At 43.3% G+C, this 17805-nt stretch overlaps 1 protein-coding gene across 3 annotated transcripts; it reads right to left on the bottom strand.

Annotated features, from left to right (window-relative positions):
• Positions 1 to 556: 556 nt before the first annotated feature.
• LOC112069462 (aristaless-related homeobox protein) lies at positions 557 to 16731 on the bottom strand. Of its 3 annotated transcripts, XM_070438560.1 has the most exons (6): positions 16343 to 16731; positions 15303 to 15879; positions 13187 to 13232; positions 8208 to 8521; positions 1906 to 2120; positions 944 to 1056 (listed from the first exon to the last, which is right to left on the bottom strand). In XM_070438560.1, the coding sequence occupies exons 1-6, from the start codon at positions 16527 to 16529 to the stop codon at positions 1031 to 1033; spliced, it is 1365 nt and encodes a 454-aa protein (XP_070294661.1). In that variant the 5' UTR covers positions 16530 to 16731; the 3' UTR covers positions 944 to 1030. The 3 variants fall into 3 exon arrangements, with proteins under 3 accessions (XP_023992575.1, XP_070294661.1, XP_023992576.1); XM_024136807.2 differs by lacking the exon at positions 1906 to 2120 and having other exon boundaries at positions 557 to 1056; positions 16343 to 16729; XM_024136808.2 differs by lacking the exon at positions 1906 to 2120 and having other exon boundaries at positions 970 to 1056; positions 8196 to 8521; positions 16343 to 16728.
• Positions 16732 to 17805: the final 1074 nt, after the last annotated feature.

The following is a 17805-nucleotide window of genomic DNA, read 5'->3' as shown; positions in this document are numbered from 1 at the left end:
GGTTGCAAAGTAGGACAGGAAGGTCTGTGGACAGGTTGCTTTGGTTTGGATGGAGACCTCAGACTCTGCTTTGGCACTGGGTTCCCGTGGTCCACTGAATCAACTGTTTTTAGTTCTGGTTCCTGCTCTTTCTCTCGACTCGAGAAAGCATGTGTGTGTGTGTGTGTGTGTGTGTGCATGTGTGTGTGTGTCCAAGCAGCAGGTGTCATGGAGTTGACCCCCCTGAGTTCGTAGTGTTTAATCTGTCACAAAAAAGTGGACTTAGTGAAACAGGAAGCATGAGCTAGAGAAGGGGTTAACACAATATGGAGGTTCGTTGGTGTGTGTGTGTCAGGGGGATTTTTGATGAAATGGATCTATAGCTAAGGATTAAGTTCAATCAGGAGGACCTGGAGGGGTCGTGATGATGATATGCTCTCTCCACACACACACACACACACACACACACACACACACACACACACACACACACACACACACACACACACACACACACACACACACACACACACACACACTACACACACACATCACACAACACAACACACACCACACACACACACACACACACACACACACACAAACAGCCCTCCGGGTTTGCCAGTGCTCTTTGAATTTGGTTGTGCTTTTTGTTTGGGGCTAAGAGGTATGGGGAAGGGTTGGGGTGGGGGTGGGGCAGTTAGAAGATCAGAGTTTATGGGGTCAGAGGTTAGAGGTTAGGGTTGGATCCACCCACCACACCACTCCAGAGGTATGAGAGGTAAGAGGGGGACAGGTGAGGGACAAAAGGTTCAGCACACCTCCTTCCCTGGAGCTCCGCTGGGCAGGATGTGGATCTGGGTGATCTGGGCAGAGTGCTCTTTAGCCTTCAGCCTCAGAGCTGCAATACTGGAGGCCCTGCGGTCCGCTGCAGCCGAGGAGGAGGGCGATGGGGAGGAGGAAGGGTCGGAGAGGACCGGGGGAGGGATGGAGGGAGTCTTGATGGACGGGGCAGGCTGGCGGAGGAGTGCGGCGGCGGTGGAAGCACTGGTCAGAGGGCCCATACTGGAGAAGAGCCTGAGAGAGAGAGTGAGGGGGGGATGAGAGAGGAGACTGTTAGACCAGATTGTGATCACCAGCATTTTCACACCAGCGCAAATAAATAAAAAAAGACGATAAGGAGAGGAAGCGCCTTAAACTATTGAGATACTCGTGTTTGGAGTGTGTATTTCTGTTTCGGCACTTCAGGTACACGTGTTTGGAGTGTGTATGTCTGTTTTGGCACTTCAGGTAACAGCCTGTGTATCAACATCACACTCAGCTAATTACTGTCAACACTGACAAGGCAGAGTGATAATGTGTCTGATGCCATGTACACACACAGTCTCATGAGCAACGCTAAGGGCTGTAAACTAGCACACTTCCATCTTACTGAAACCAACAAAGGTAGACGTCGGGGGAGCCTGTTCTGTCAAATCAAATCAAAATGTATTGGTCTTGTACACAGATTTGCAGATGTTATAGCAGGTGCAGGGAAATGCTCGTGTTTCTAGCTCCAACAGTGTAGTAATACCTAGCAATACAAAACAATACACACATAATGAAAAAAGTAAAACATTTACGAAATTAAGAAATATCAGAACGAGCTATGTCAGAGTCCGGAATATATACTGTATATATACAGTACCAGTCAAAAGTCTGGACACACCTACTCATTCAATGGCTTTTCTTTATTTTTACTATTTTCTACATTGTAGAATAATAGTGAAGACATCAAAACTATGAAATAACACAAGGAATCATGTAGTAACCGAAAAAGTGTTAAACAAATCAAAATATATTTTATATTTGAGATTCTTCAAAGTAGCCACCCTTTGCCTTGATGACAGCTTTGCACACTCTTGGCATTCTCTCAACCAGCTTCACCTGGAATGCTTTTCCAACGGTCTTGAAGGAGTTCCCACATATGCTGAGCACTTGTTGGCTGCTTTTCCTTCACTCTGCGGTCCAACTCATCCCAAACCATCTCAATTGAGTTGAGGTCGGGTGATTGTGGAGGCCAGGTCATCTGATGCAGCACTCCATCACTCTCCTTGGTCAAATAGCCCTTACACAGCCTGGATCTGTTTTGGGTCATTGTCCTGTTGAAAAACAAATGATAGTCCCACTAAGTGCAAACCAGACGGGATGGCGGATCGCTGCAGAATGCTGTGATAGCCATGCTGGTTAAGTGGGCCTTAAATTCTAAATAAATGGATGGTGTATCAATACAGGCATCCTTCCTAACTCAGTTGCCGGAGAGGAAGGAAACCACTTAGGGATTTCACCATGAGGCCATTGGTGAATTTAAAACATTTACAGAGTTTAATGGCTGTGATAGGAGAAAACTGTGTAGTTACTCCACAATACTAACCTAACTGACAGAGTGAAAAGAAGGAAGCCTGTACAGATACAAATATTTCAAAACATGGACCCTGTTTGCAACAAGGCACGAAAGTAATACTGCAAAAAAATGTGGCAAAGCAATTCACTTTTTGTCCTGAATACAAAGTATTATGTTTGGGGCAAATCCAATGCAACACATTACTGAGTACCACTTCAAGAATAGTGGTGACTGCATCATGTTATGGGTATGCTTGTAATCGTTAAGGACTTTTTCAAGATAAAAATAAACAGAATGGAGCTAAGCACAGGCAAAAACCTAGAGGAAAACCTGGTTTAGTCTTCTTTCCACCAGACACTGTGAGATTAATTAACCTTTCAGCAGGGCAATAACCTAAAACACTAAGCCAAATCTACACTGGAGTTGCTTACCAAGAAGGCAGTGAATGTTCCTGAGTGGCCGAGTTACAGTTTTGACTTAAATCGACTTGTAAATCTATGGCAAGACCTGAAAATGGTTGTCTGGCAATGATCAACAACCAATTTGACAGAGCTTGAAGAATTTTGAAAAGAATAATGGGCAAATGTTGCACAATCCAGGGGGGGAAAGCTTTTAGAGATTTACCCTGAAAGGCTCACAGCTGCAATCACTACCAAAGATGCTTCTACAAAGTATCGGTTGTGAATATTTATGTAAATTAGATATTTCTGTATTTAAGTTTCAATACATTTGCAAACATTTTTAAAAACATGTTTTCACTTTGTCATTATGGGGTATTGTGTGTAGATGGGTGAGAAAAAAATCTATTTAATCCATTTTAAATTCAAGCTATAACAACAAAATGTCAAGGAGTATGAATACTTTCTTGAAGGCACTGTACATATAAAGTGAGTAAAACAGTATGTAAACATTATTAAAGTGACCAGTGTTCAATGACTATGTACATAGGGCAGCAGTCTCTAAGGTGCAGGGTAGAGTACCGGGTGGTAACCGGCTAGTAACAGTGACTAAGGTTCAGAGCAGGGTACTTATTTTTTTTTTGCGACTGTTTGATTTGGATTTGCATTTTTAATTGGTTGCAAGGTTACCAATGAAATTGTTTTACCTGGTGACGTTCGTTTCCCTATTTTCTTTACATTTTTTCCTATCATGGTTTATTCAAACAGTAATGTCCAATTGACCAAAAATCAACAAACTTTCTGAAGAGGAAACAACCTATATGAGCTATATGTCTTTATGTAGCCGTTAGCGCCACTAATGCTAATGATGATGCTGACGATAATGATGATACTAATGATAATGCTAATGATGATGCTAATGCTAATGATGATACTAATGCTAATGCTAATGATGATGATAATGATACTAATGATAATGCTAATGATGATGCTGGTGATAATGATGATACTAATGATAATGCTAATGATGATGCTAATGCTAATGATGATGCTAATGATAGCCTCTTGTCCATACAGAAATAATTAAAGTCGATAAAAATAGGCTACTACATCAGAAAGCATGATTTGGTGACAGAGGATAAACTTTGGATTGTTGTAAGTCGCATTGTCTACAGTCAGAAGGGCCCGTAATTTGGACAGTGCGCGTGGCAAATACCACATATACAATTGTTGAGTTGCGACTGTCAGCCCCGTCCACGTCGATGTGGATGGGGCCATGCTCTCTCTGCTGTCTCCTGTAGTCCACGATCAGCTCCTGTATATTGTTGACATTAAGAGGTTATTTTCCTTGCACCACTCAGCCAGTGCTTTCACCTCCTCCCTGTAGGCTGTCTCATTGTTGTTGGTATTCAGGCCTACCACTGTTGTGTCAACAGCAAACTTAATGATTGAGTTGGAGACGTGAGCACGGACCTTTGTGGGGACCCTGTGTTGAGGATCAGCAACGGCGGACGTGTTGTTGCCTACCTTCAACATCTGGGATTGGAACATCAGGAAGTCTAGGACCAAGGTGCACGGGGGCGGGGTTCAGACCCAGGGCCCTGAGCTTAATGATGAGCTTGGAGGGTACTATGGTGTTGAAGGCTGAGCTGTAGTCGACGAACAGCGTTCTTACACAGGAAGACAGTCCTTGTGAGCAGCGGGGGGCCACGTCAGTGGCTCAGTGTTGTTTTCCTCGAAGTGGAATAGTAAGGATGATTATGGATGCTGACGGTCACTAGTGTGAGGTGATGTTATAGAAGACAGTACAGGTGTGAGGTGATGTTATAGAGGACAGTACAGGTGTGAGGTGATGTTATAGAGGACAGTACAGGTGTGAGGTGGTATTATAGAGGACAATACAAGTGTGAGGTAATATTATAGGTAGAGGACAGTACAGGTGTGAGGTAGCATAATAGAAGACAGTACAGATGTGAGGTGGTGTTATAGGTAGAGGACAGTACAGGTGTGAGGTGTTGTTATAGAGGACAGTACAGGTGTGAGGTGGTATTAAAGGTGGAGAACAGTACATATGTGAGGTGTTGTTATAGAGGACAATACAGGTGTGGAGGTGATATTAATAGGTAGAGGACAGTACAGGTGTGAGGTGGTATTATAGAGGACAATACAAGTGTGAGGTAATATTATAAGTAGAGGACAGTACAGGTGTGAGGTGGAAATGTAGGTAGTGGACAGTACAGGTGTGAGGTGGTGTTATAGAGGACAGTACAGGTGTGAGGTGGAATTATAGAGTACAGTACAGGTGTGAGGTGGTTTTATAGGTATAGGACAGTACAGGTGAGAGGTGGAAATGTAGGTAGAGGAAAGTACAGGTGTGAGGTGGTATTAAAGGTGGAGAACAGTACATATGTGAGGTGTTGTTAAAGAGGACAATACAGGTGTGAGGTGATATTATAGGTAGAGGACAGTACGGGTGAGAGGTGGAATTATAGGTAGAGGACAGTACAGGTGTGAGGTGGTATTATAGGTAGAGGACAGTACAGGAGTGAGGTGGTATTATAGAGGACAGTACAGGAGTGAGGTGGTATTATAGGTAGAGGACAGAACAGGTGTGAGGTGTTGTTGAAGAGGACAGTACAGGTGTGAGGTGTTGTTATAGAGGACAGTACAGGTGAGAGGTGGTATTATAGGTAGAGGACAGTACAGGTTGGAGGTGTTGTTGAAGAGGACAGTACAGGTGTGAGGTGGTGTTATAGAGAACAGTACAGGTGTGAGGTGGTGTTACAGAGCAAAGAACAGGTGTGAGGTCGTGTTATAGAGGACAATACTGGTTTGAGGTGGTTTAAAAGAGGACAGTACAGGTGTGAGTTGGTATTATAGAGGACAGTACAGGTCTGAGGTGGTGTTATAGTGGACAGTAAAGGTGGGAGGTGGTGTTATAGTGGACAGTAAAGGTGGGAGGTGGTGATATAGTGGACAGTAAAGGTGTGAGGTGGTGTTATAGAGGCCAGTACAGGTGTGAGGTGGTATTATAGGTAGAGGACAGTACAGGTGAGAGGTGGTATTATAGGCAGAGGACAGTACAGGTGAGAGGTGGAATTATTGGTAGAGGACAGTACAGGTGTGAGGTGGTGTTATAGAGGACAGTACAGGTGTGAGGTGGTGTTATAGAGGACAGTACGGGTGTGAGTTGGTGTTATAGAGGACAGTACAGGTGTGAGGTGATATTATAGGTAGAGGACAGTACGGGTGAGAGGTGGAATTATAGGTAGAGGACAGTACAGGTGTGAGGTGGTATTAAAGGTGGAGAACAGTACATATGTGAGGTGTTGTTATAGAGGACAGTACAGGTGAGAGGTGGAATTATAGGTAGAGGACAGTAAAGGTGTGAGGTGGTATTATAGAGGACATTACAGGTGTGAGGTGGTGTTATCGTGGACAGTACAGGTGTGAGATGGTATTATAGGTATAGGACAGTACAGGTGTGAGGTGGTGTTATAGGTAGAGGACAGTACAGGTGTGAGGTGGTATTATAGTGGACAGTACAGGTGTGAGTTGGTGTTATAGAGGACAGTACAGGTGTAAGGTGGAATTATAGTGGACAGTACAGGTGTGAGTTGGTGTTATAGATGACAGTACAGGTGTGAGGTGGTGATATAGGTAGAGGTCAGTACAGGTGTGAGGTGGTGTTGAAGAGGACAGAACAGGTGTGAGGTGTTGTTGAAGAGGACAGTACAGGTGTGAGGTGTTGTTATAGAGGACAGTACAGGTGTGAGGTGGTATTATAGGCAGAGGACAGTACAAGTGTGAAGTGGTATTATAGGTAAGATAAGAGGACAGTAACAGGTGTGAGGTGGTATTATAGGTAGGACAGTAAGTTGTGAGGTGGTTTATAGGTAGAGGACAGTACAGGTGTGAGGTGGTATTATAGAGGACAGTACAGGTGTGAGGTGGTTATTTATTAGGTAGAGGACGTAAGGTTTGAGGTGGTATTATAGAGACAGTACATAAGGTGTGAGGTGGTATTATAGGTAAGGAAGTACAGGTGTGAGGTGGTGTTATAGGTAGAGGACAGTACAGGTGTGAGGTGGTATTATAGGTAGAGGACAGTACAGGTGTGAGGTGGTATTATAGGTTTAGGCACAGTAAAGATGTGAGGTGGTGTTTATAGGTAGAGGACAGTACAGGGTGTGAGGTGGTATTTAGGTAAGGACAGTACAGGTGTGAGGTGGTATATAGGTAGGACAGTACAGATGGTAGGTGTGTATTATAGGTTTAGGACAGTAAAGGATGTGAGGTGGGTTAATAGGTAGGACAGTAAAGTGTGAGGTGGTATTATAGGTAGGACAAGTAAAGTGTGAGGTGGTATTATAGGTAGGAACAGAAACAGTGTGAGGTGGTATATAGGTTAGGACAGTAAAGATGTGGAGGTGGTGTTATAGAGGTAAGAGGACAGTAACAGTGTGAGGTGGTATTATGGTAGGACAGTAAAGATGTGAGGTGGTATTAAATGGTAGGACAGTAAAGATGTGAGGTGGTATTATAGGTTTAGGACAGCATAGTGAAAGATGTGAGGGATGGTGTAGGTTTAGGACAGGAAAAAGTGTGAGGTGGTATTATAGGTAGGACAGTACAGTGTGAGGTGGTATTATAGGTAGAGGACAGTAACAGGTGTGAGGTGGTATTATAGGTAGAGGACAGTACAGGGTGTGAGGTGGTGTTATAGGTAGAGGACAGTACAGGTGTGAGGTGGTATTAATAGGTAGAGGACAGTACAGGTGTGAGGTGGTATTATAGGTAAGGACAGTACAGGTGTGAGGTGGTATTATAGGTAGGACAGTCACGGTGTGAGGTGGTGTTATAGGTAGAGGACAGTACAGTGTGAGGTGGTATTATAGTAGAGGACAGTACAGGTGTGAGGTGGTATTATAGGTAAGGACAGTACAGGTGTGAGGTGGTTTTAAGGTAGAGGACAGTACAGGTGTGAGGTGGTATTATAGGTAGAGGACAGTACAGGTGTGAGTGGTATTATAGGTAGAGGACAGTAAAGGTGTGAGGTGGTATTATAGGTAAGGACAGTAACAGGTTGTGAGGTGGGCCTGGGCTGTTATAGCTTGGTAGAGGACAGTAACCAGCGTCGTGCAGGTTGGGTATTATAGGTAGAGGACAGTACAGGTGTGAGGTGGTATTATAGGTAGAGGACAGTACAGGTGTGAGGTGGTGTTATAGGTAGAATATAATTCATTGGCTGATTCCTCCTGTTGACCTGGATGGAGTTAGGGTTCCTTCCTTAACCCACAGGAAGCCCCACCCAATTATTATTGTTGTAAATGGTTAAAATCCTCAATGACGCTGCCCATGCTATTATTGTTTTTTGATAGCTAGAGTCCTCTGTCTATATCTATGGGTATTCAGGGTTACGTAGGTAGAGGTACCTATTATCTCACCTGCCGAAGGTGGGCCCGATGAAGGTGGGGTGACGGAACATGGCAGCTGCACCCAGGAATGTTCCAAGGCCCAGCGGTGTCCCTTGGTGCTGGGCCGTGTGGTTGCTATGGTGAGGAGCTAGACCAGGAAATGCGGCGGTCCAGGCAGACTCCAGGGCGGGGTGGTGGTGTGTGGAGAAGGGACCCCCATCCAGGTAGTGGCTGAGGGGGTGGGCGGCTGACAGGGGGCCAGGGAAAGGGAGTCCAGAGGGGTGTGTCTGGACACCTGCCTTCTCACGCTTACGCCACTTAGCACGACGATTCTGAAACCACACCTGTGGAAAGAGAGTGGGAGTGAGGTCACAGGTTAGCTAGAAGATATAGGCTACATGTAATTATGTAGGTTTAGTTTCTGTAGATTAAGTGAAGAGCATAGAATACTCTGTAAAACCTTTCCCTGTTAATGTACAGCATTATACCGGCACCAGAGTTGCCAGCTTAATACTGTAATTTTTCTTTACAGCAGAGATGCTGTAACATACACTCACTGTCACGGCTGTTGAAAGAAGAGGACCAAGACGCAGCGTGGTGAGCGTACATTTTCTTTATTTAATATGACGCCGACAAAAACAATAAACACTACAAGACAAACTGTGAAGCTAAAGGCTATGTGCCATAAACAACGTCAACTTCACACCAAGACAGGTGGGAAAAGGGGCTACCTAAGTATGGTTCTCAATCAGAGACAACGATAGACAGCTGTCCCTGATTGAGAACCCTACCCGGCCAAAACATAGAAATACAAATAATAGAACATAGAATACCCACCCCAACTCACACCCTTACCAAACCAAAATAGAGACATAAAAAGGATCTCTAAGGTCAGGGCGTGACACTCACCGTGCAGATTATTGGATATTTGTATTTATTAGGTACACCACCCTGTTCACTAGAATGGGTCGCTCCGACAGACAGTGAGTCACTTGGCTGTGTCTTGTTATTTTAAGCAGACAGACAGGTATCGAGGCATTCAGTTACTGTTTCATTGAACATTAGAATGGGCAAAACGAGTGACCTAAGCGACTTTGGGCGTGGTATGATCGTCGTTGCCAGGCACGCTGGATCCAGTATCTCAGAAACGTACTGCTTCCGGGGCTTTCACGCACAACAGTGTCTAGGGTTTACTGAGAGTGGTGCGACAAACAAAAAACATCCAGTCAGCGGCAGTCCTGTGGGCGAGAACAGCACGTTGATGAGAGATGGTCGAAGGAGAACGGCAAGAATCGTACAAGCTAACAGGCGGGCTTCAAACAGACAAATAACGGCACAGTACAACAGTGGTGTGCAGAACGGCATCACGGAATGCACAACTTGTCAATCGTAGTCATGGATGCAGCAGACGACCACACCGGGTTCCACTTCTATCAGCTAAAAACAAGGAGAAGCGGCTCCAGTGGACACACGATCACCAACACTGGACAACAGAGGAGTGGAAAAACATTGCCTGGATCATGACAGCGAGTTCAGTTTACTTGAGTGACCTGGTCAGTCCCCAGACCTCAACCCAATAGAGCATAACGGGATGAGATGGAACGAGCTGTTGGGCAGCATGAAGGCAGCTTGATACAACACCGGTACACTGGCATTCTCATTAGGTTTAGTGGCTCATGAGTACGGCCCACGGGTTTGGTTTAGAGGTATGTGTAAAGTGTGATATATGTCAATATATGGTAATATATAGGTCATATCTTTTGAACTGATAGAATCAAGACATTTGTCTGTAGTAATGGTGAAAACATACCTGTCAATTATTATCTGGGTGATGTTTTTCTGTCTCACTGCAAGACATTTACGAGCAATTTAGAGCAGACCAAAATGGCTAGCTTCTAAAACATGCAGGTTAGCTAGGTTAGCTTCTAAAACATGCAGTAATTCAATGTTGGCAAGCAATAAAGATACTTAGAAACAAGTCAAGGTATACCTACCCAGCAGCTGCTGAAAATATTTTTCCACTTCACAGCCGCTTCAAGAAGATACACTATATATACAAAAGTATGTGGACCCCCCTTCAAATTAGGGGATTTGACTGTTTCAGCCACACGCGTTGTCGACAGGTGTATAAAATCAAGGACACAGCCATGCAATCTCCATAGACATACATTGGCAGTAGAATGGCCCGGACTGAAGAGCTCAGTGACTTTAACGTGGCACCGTCATAGGATGCCACCTTTCCAACAAGTCAGTTCGTCAAACTTCTGCCTTGCGAGAGCTTCCCCGGTCAACTGTAAGAGCTGTTATTGAGAAATGGAAACATCTAGGAGCAACAACGACTAAGCCGCAAAGTGGTAGGCCACACAATCTCACAGAGCAGGACCGCCGAGTGCTGAAGCGAGTAGCGAGTACAAATCGTTTGTCCTCAGTTACAACACTCACTACTGAGTTTCAAACTGCTTCTGAAAGCGACCCCAGCACAATAACTTTTCGGGCCCCTTGGTTCCAGTGAAGGGACATCTTAATGCTACCGCATGCAATGACATTCTAGACGATTCTGTGCTTCCAACTTTTGTGGCAACAGTTTGGGGAAGGGCCTTTCCAGTTTGTCGAGAACTGTACTGGCCTGCACAGAGCCCTGACCTCAACCCCATCGAACACCTTTGGGATGAATTGGAACACGGACTGCGAGCCAGGCCTAATCACCCAGCATCAGTGCCTGACCTCGCTCATGCTCCTGTGGCTGAAATGAAGAAAGTCCCAGCAGCAATATTCCATGTAGTGGAAAGCCTTCCCAGAAAAGTTGCGGCTGTTATAGCAGCAAAGGCGAGATCAACTCCATATTAATGCGCATGATTTCGGGAATGAGATGTTCGACGAGCACCTGTCCACATACGTTTGGCCATGTCGTGTACGTGGTGACATAAAGTTGTTTGGAATCCAGGGTAACCCTCTGACACATTGAGCCTGATCCGGCGCAAGTTCCTGTGTAAACGGAAGATCCCATCTACCAGTTGATGAGGTGACAAACAGGCGGAAAGTCAGCGGTAATTACACGTGCACTAAAACCCGCGCGCCCTCTCGGTCAGTTCGTTTAAAGTTAACTAATTAAAATCAGTTCCCCCTGCAGTCTGACTGATAGACTGAGATCGGTGTGGCGCGCCGTAATTAAGAACCGTGTTAACAAAAGATGGGGAGAATAGCAGCTGAACAGAGTCCAATAACAATTAATGCGCTTTAAATTAAATTCTTCAAAATGTGGAAAAAGTCATTTACAAAGAATATTTAACTTTCCCACGCCCTCCCCCCTTTCCTAGTTTGAGACAGGAGCTCTACAAATGTCAACAGTAAGAGAAAATGAACGATATTAGCCCTGCACACACTCACTCACTCACTCACTCACACACACAATTCCCGTTGAAAGTGTTTAGCATTACATAGCCCCTCGGGAATTTATGAGTTTTTATCACCTCCCGATGCGCCCGTTAAGTGCCTTGTTCACCTACAGTTCTGCGAGGGGACATCTGTTGTTTTATACCGGCCGTAACCCCGGATGGAGCATCGCTGTGTTTGAACTGTCTCTTTGGTTATGAGCCCCGGGCTAAGATATGCACGCCACGCTCTCAATTGATCGATGGGATAGGAGGGGGAGAGAAAAGGGGGAGGAGTAAGGGGGAGAAAACACCTTTAATGGTCTCTCTCATTGGCTCCAAGTGCAAAGCATCGGTTCAATGAGTCTCTATTGCAATCACAAAATGGGAAATCAAATAGCATTATCCCAGCCACCCTTCTGCCCTTCTCTGTCTCTCTCCATCTCCATCTCCCCCTCCCTCTCTCCCTCTCCACCTCTTATACCTCTCTCTCTCGTTCTCTCTCTCTCTCTCTCTCTCTCTCGCTCTCTCTCTCTCTCTCGCTCGCTCACTCTCTCTCTCTCTCTCTCTCAATTTCAATTCAATTTGAAGTGCTTTATTGGCAAAGCAAATGAAATAGATAATAAACAAAAGTGAAATAAACAATAAAAAATTAACAGTTAACATTACATTCACAAAAGTTCCAAAATAATAAAGACATTTCAAATGTCATATTATGTGTATATACAGTGTTGTAATGATGTACAAATAGTCTCTCTCTCACTCTCTGTCACTCTCCCTCTCCCCTATCTCATTCCGGCAATGGGAATTCAAACACCATTTTCTCCCTGAGAATAGCCCATGTTTGCTCTCACGCTAAGTGCGCTTTTATAAATCGTCCGTATCCGCTTAATTGCCGTTAAAACGTCCCTTGGCGCATGTAATAACTTCCAATAACAGGAAGGAGCTTCGCTACGCAGCGATTGGGGTCATTTAACACATTTTGGGTTAATAAATCACTCAGACTCTCATAAAGACTTTTCTCCGGCTACTGTCTGGTAAGGCAGGTAGCCCAGTGGTTAGAGCGTTGGAGCGTTGGATTTGTTGCAAGAGCTGACAAGGTAAAAATCTGTCGTTCTGCCCCTGAACAAGGCAGTTAACCCACTGTTCCTAGGCCGTCATTGAAAATAAGAATTTGTTCTTAACTGACTTGCCCAGTTAAATAAAGGTAAAATAAATGTATAAAAAAGTCTGAATTGTAGCCTGGTGTAGGCATCATGTCAACACAAATATATAAATAATAATGTAAGCATATTAGAAACAAAAATAATTATAGACTTTGTAAAAGTATTATTCTATAGTCTATGAAGGTGTGTAAATCTGAATATGCTTTTAAATTATGCTATAGGCCTACATTGTATAAATATGCATTGGCTGTTTTATTTTAATTATTATAACATAAACTAGAATTGCCTAATAATAAATTGGGTATTATTTCATGACATCTTATTCTAAGTGGGACTGGCCTTTGTATTCGTTTCTAATTTGGTAGCCTATATATTTAAATTACCCATTTGAAATGTGTAAGTGTTAAGGCGTTTTAGTTGAAAGCGACAGACAGCCATAATTGCAGCAATAAAACGTTAAAAGGCCACTTACTTGCACGCGCGCCTCGGTCAGATCCAACCGCATCGCAAGCTCCTCTCTGAAAAGGCAGGAAAATAGGTTACCTTTTGTGACCGAGAACTAGGCTGTTTTTTTTTCTGTCCTAGCCTCACTGGTAACAATACAAGAAAACAGTTATTTTTCAGACATGGAAAACCCACAGCGAAATGAAGGTCCTTTGTGCTATTTTCCCTGCGAAGGTTTGAGAGAAATTGTCGGGTTGATTGTATTGTAATCTGTCTTTTCTTCGCCATAATGGCTCCCATATACAACGGGTTTTCTGTAGAGTCGGTGGGAATAATGCTCTCCAAACTATTACAAAGACATCGAGTGCTTGGCTGAAAGAGAAGTCCATAGGCTGCACACATTGATTACCACAATTTCGCCTTCAAAATAATGAACGCACGTAGATAGAAAAACATGGATCAACAATAGCCTATGTATTGTTTGCTTCATGATGCCAGTGTTAAATAATATGTTTTAAATCCATTACTCCATTGTTTAAAACGTCATATGTTCTATTCACCATCTTAAATGTGTCCTATAGATGATTTACCTTGCTGAAAGCGATTGGCTAACAGAATCCACCTGCTTGTCTGATATATATATATATATATAGAGAGAGAGATATATGGATGGGAATTCATTTTGACTGACATTCTGAATCTTGTTGTAAATTCACTACTGCATAGTAATATTACATTCTGTAATAGTATTTTAATTATAATAAGAGAAATGTCATCTCAAATCTAAATATTCTAAATATATGTTCATGGGGTCCTGAAAACACATAGGTTAGCTAAATATATTTGTTTTATAGAACAATATTAGGCTTTCATGTTTGGCTGAAAAAAATACTTATATTTGAAATTCACCTCTATACATTTAATTGCATCAAAAAAATAAATAGCACCAACTCATTTATGTTCACAAAAAAACACTCATCTAGACCAGCCGTAGCAGTGACTCACAGTTCTTCAGAAAGCTTCATTCACAAAACTGATTTGCCTTTGCATGAAAGTCAGTAACAGGTGGATTTGTGTAGACTGCCGTCGAATTGTATGTGTTTTCCCTCCAAATGCGTAGCCTGCACCAGCTAATGGAGGGAAACAACGGAGTTGAGGTGCGCATCACCGTTCGTGTGTGTGTGTGTGTGTGTGTGTGTGTGTGTGTGTGTGTTATTACCCTTGAGCTTGGACAGGCCCAGAAACGTAATTTGCGTTGAATAGAACAGCATTACGCACACGGTAAATCGAGCTGCAATCAGTTTATTTTCCCTTCGAGAATAATAAAGAGACGAGGTAAATGTGACAAAACGTTTGGTGTTTGGTTTTCCCACTTTGGGCTTTATGTAAGGCACGGGTTCGGCTAGACCGTATACCTGTCAATGCGCCAGTGTCAACTTATAGACGGGCTGATTTACATTATCAGTGGATAAACAATTTACTGTTTTCTACAAACAAACAAAAATACAATAATAATAATAACATAAATGGTATGATGATAAAGGGTTTTAATGTTGTTACCCCAGACATATCTAGATTAAAATATGCATCAGAAATTACAACTTGCAGGCCAGGCCTATGCATGAATTGATCTCATGTCCAACCCAATCTCACACTCAATTCGTGCAAATGTGTAAAACATGTAATATACACCAGCTTTGTGAAATTCTTTCACAATTTTCAGAGATATATGTTTGCCTCTGGTATTTGTATCTCAGGCCCTGTAAAGATAAAACAATGTTATTTTTTACCAACTTTAATTATTCCGTTATTACTATTATTATTATTATTGTTATCATTATTACAACAGCCTACTGCTACTTGCTGTTCGTTTATGTAGCATACAATTGATCTTGCCTACACGATACATTTTAAGGTGAAATAGAAACGTCTTTTCAAATCGTGTATTTAACGAAATGTTATGATACTTGGTTGGGTTACATTGTTGTATGTACGTTGAATAAATGACGTCTTATATTAATAATTGAGTTTGTGCTGTAGCCTGGGTGACAGTTTGTTACTGTTCTCTTGCCGTACACGTTTGGCTTGACAATGACAACGGAGTAGGCAAAAAACACAAAACAGCCATTGAACTGTGACTGTACCTGGTGAAGACGTCGGGGTAGTGTGTCTTCCGGAAAGCCTTCTCCAGCTCCTCCAGCTGATAGCTGGTGAATGTAGTCCTGTATCTTCTTTGCTTGCGTTTTAGCATCCCTTCGTCCGAGTCACTGCCTGCCGACAGACACACGCTGTCTTCGCCGTCCCTCACGTCTCCATCCCCGGCGTGGATGCTCTCCCTCTCCTCGTCCTTCGGGAAGAGACCCATCGCCTCCCCACAGCTCTCCTCTTCTTTCCCCGCGTCCTCGAACTTCATCAGCCCTAGTCTCAGCCCAGGTCCATCCTCCGGCACACCAGCGGGGCTCTGACCTCCCTCTCCCCGGCTTAGGGACGCGTTCTCCCGGTATGACTTGCTCCGGCTGATGCTCACCTGTGGAGCCTGGTTGATTTTGAGACTCTCGCAGGCTTGGTCCACCAGAAGCCTTTCCCTATCCAATTTTTCCTCGAGGTCGTGAACTAAAACCCGTCCGTGGTCCAGGTACTTCCCGCCTGGTCCGTAGAGACGGCGCAGCTTTGGTGGAAGGTGCATGTCTGTGTCTGTTGATAGGTGGTCTTTAGTTGAGCCTACGGGGAGGGTGACAGAAGTATGGATAGGTTGAAGCGACATGTGTCAACAAGCCTGCGCATAGTTCAACGCAAAACTTCGCAAAAGGCATCATTGATAATGTTCGAATAGACGTGAACATGTATTATTTCTGTCTACATTTTCATGCCCCGTATGTATATCGTATCGACGATAAAGTTTACTTTAAGTCTCTGAAAAAGTGCTTAAAAGTGACAAATATCCTATTTTCAACACAGTCACACAACCTCAGACACTTTCGGTTCTGATGGACCATTATTTGCTAACTTTAACTTCCACTCGGCAGTCAGCTGAATGCTGTTGATGGTTTATTAACATGTTATAGACACACACCGTATTGCCTATATTCAACACCAAAAACGTTTTCCCGGAACATGTAGCAAACCTTTCCCCAGATGGAAAGACATGCATGTTTTCATGAACGTTTAGCGGTGGTTGTCTTACCTTCGGTCTGCTTGTCGTCCTCCTGTCTCCCGGGTAGAGCTGTCAAACTTTGCGCCCCTATCAGCCTGACTTTACAGGGGCTCGGTCGGCCCAGAATACTGTCGATGCAGTAGGAGGAGAGCAGAGTGGGCGGTTTACTCTTACTGTCTCCCCGGTCGTGGATATCTTCTTCGAATTGACTAGTCATTTCTGATCCGTTTAGTGAAACGCTTATTTGGAAGTAGCCTAAATGTGTTTCTCACTTACTCATTCACTCACTCACTCACTCAACCTCTCTCGCTCTCTCTTTTCTTCTCTCTGTCTGTCGCTCCGAGATCGTTCCTCTCTCTCTCTCACTCTCTCTCTCTCTCTCTCCCTACCCAACCTTTAATTAAAGACACCGTTGGCTGGCTCTCAAGCTCGGCTATCTGCTTGCTCACATTGACGTGTGTTATAGCGTCCCTGATTGGTTCATTTGTAGGGGAAAGAGCAGCTTTATATATTTTTGTATATTAAGGTAATTTTGGAGAAACGGGAGGGGGGAAAAACAAAGCTCGCGATGAAACCCTGCTCCCATGGACTGAACTCATATTTGATTTTCCTTTAGGATTTCAGAAGGATAATAGTCAGGTGTGGCCCATACGGTTTAACTGCAATTAATGATAGGCTGCTAATAATGATCATAATAATTATATTTATAACAATATTAATAACAATAGTCATAATAATCATAATATTAATATTAGTTTAATAATAATATGCATAATAATACATATCTTCTTTTGAAATATGTATTATCTTGTTGAGTTAAATAGTCACATATCACAATTCAGCGCTTCAGTTAAGTGGAACCCGTTTGGCAATGTCAAATCTAGTCCATAGTTTACGGTAAGCCTTTTTCTATACCTCTGTAAACTTCAGTGAGTCTTTTTCCATACCTCTGTAAACTTCAGTGAGTCTTTTTCCATACCTCTGATTAAACTTCGGTGAGCCTTTTTCTATACCTCTGTAAACTTCAGTGAGTCTTTTTCCATACCTCTGTAAACTTCAGTGAGTCTTTTTCATACCCTCTGTAAACTTCAGTGAGTCTTTTTTCCATACCTCTGTAAACTTCATGTGAGCCTTTTTCCATACCTCTGTTAAACTTCAGTGAGTCTTTTTCCATACCTCTTGTAAACTTCAGTAGTCTTTTTTCCATACCTCTGTAACTTCAGTGAGCCTTTTTTCTATACCTCTGTAAACTTCAGTGAGTCTTTTCCATACCTCTGTAAACTTCAGTGGTCTTTTTCCATACCTCTGTAAACTTCAGTGAGCTTTTTCTATACCTCTGTAAACTTCAGTGAGTCTTTTCCATACCTCTGTAAACTTCAGTGAGTCTTTCCACTCTGTAAACTTTCAGGTGAGTCTTTTTCCATACCTCTGTAAACTTCAGTGAGTCTTTTTCCATACCTCTGTAAACTTCAGTGAGTCTTTTTCCATACCTC

This window comes from Salvelinus sp. IW2-2015, unplaced genomic scaffold (genome assembly GCF_002910315.2).
Source record: "Salvelinus sp. IW2-2015 unplaced genomic scaffold, ASM291031v2 Un_scaffold1019, whole genome shotgun sequence".
In the NCBI taxonomy this organism is placed as follows: Eukaryota; Metazoa; Chordata; class Actinopteri; order Salmoniformes; family Salmonidae; genus Salvelinus; species Salvelinus sp. IW2-2015.
This window is presented reverse-complemented; position numbering and strand designations above follow the sequence as displayed.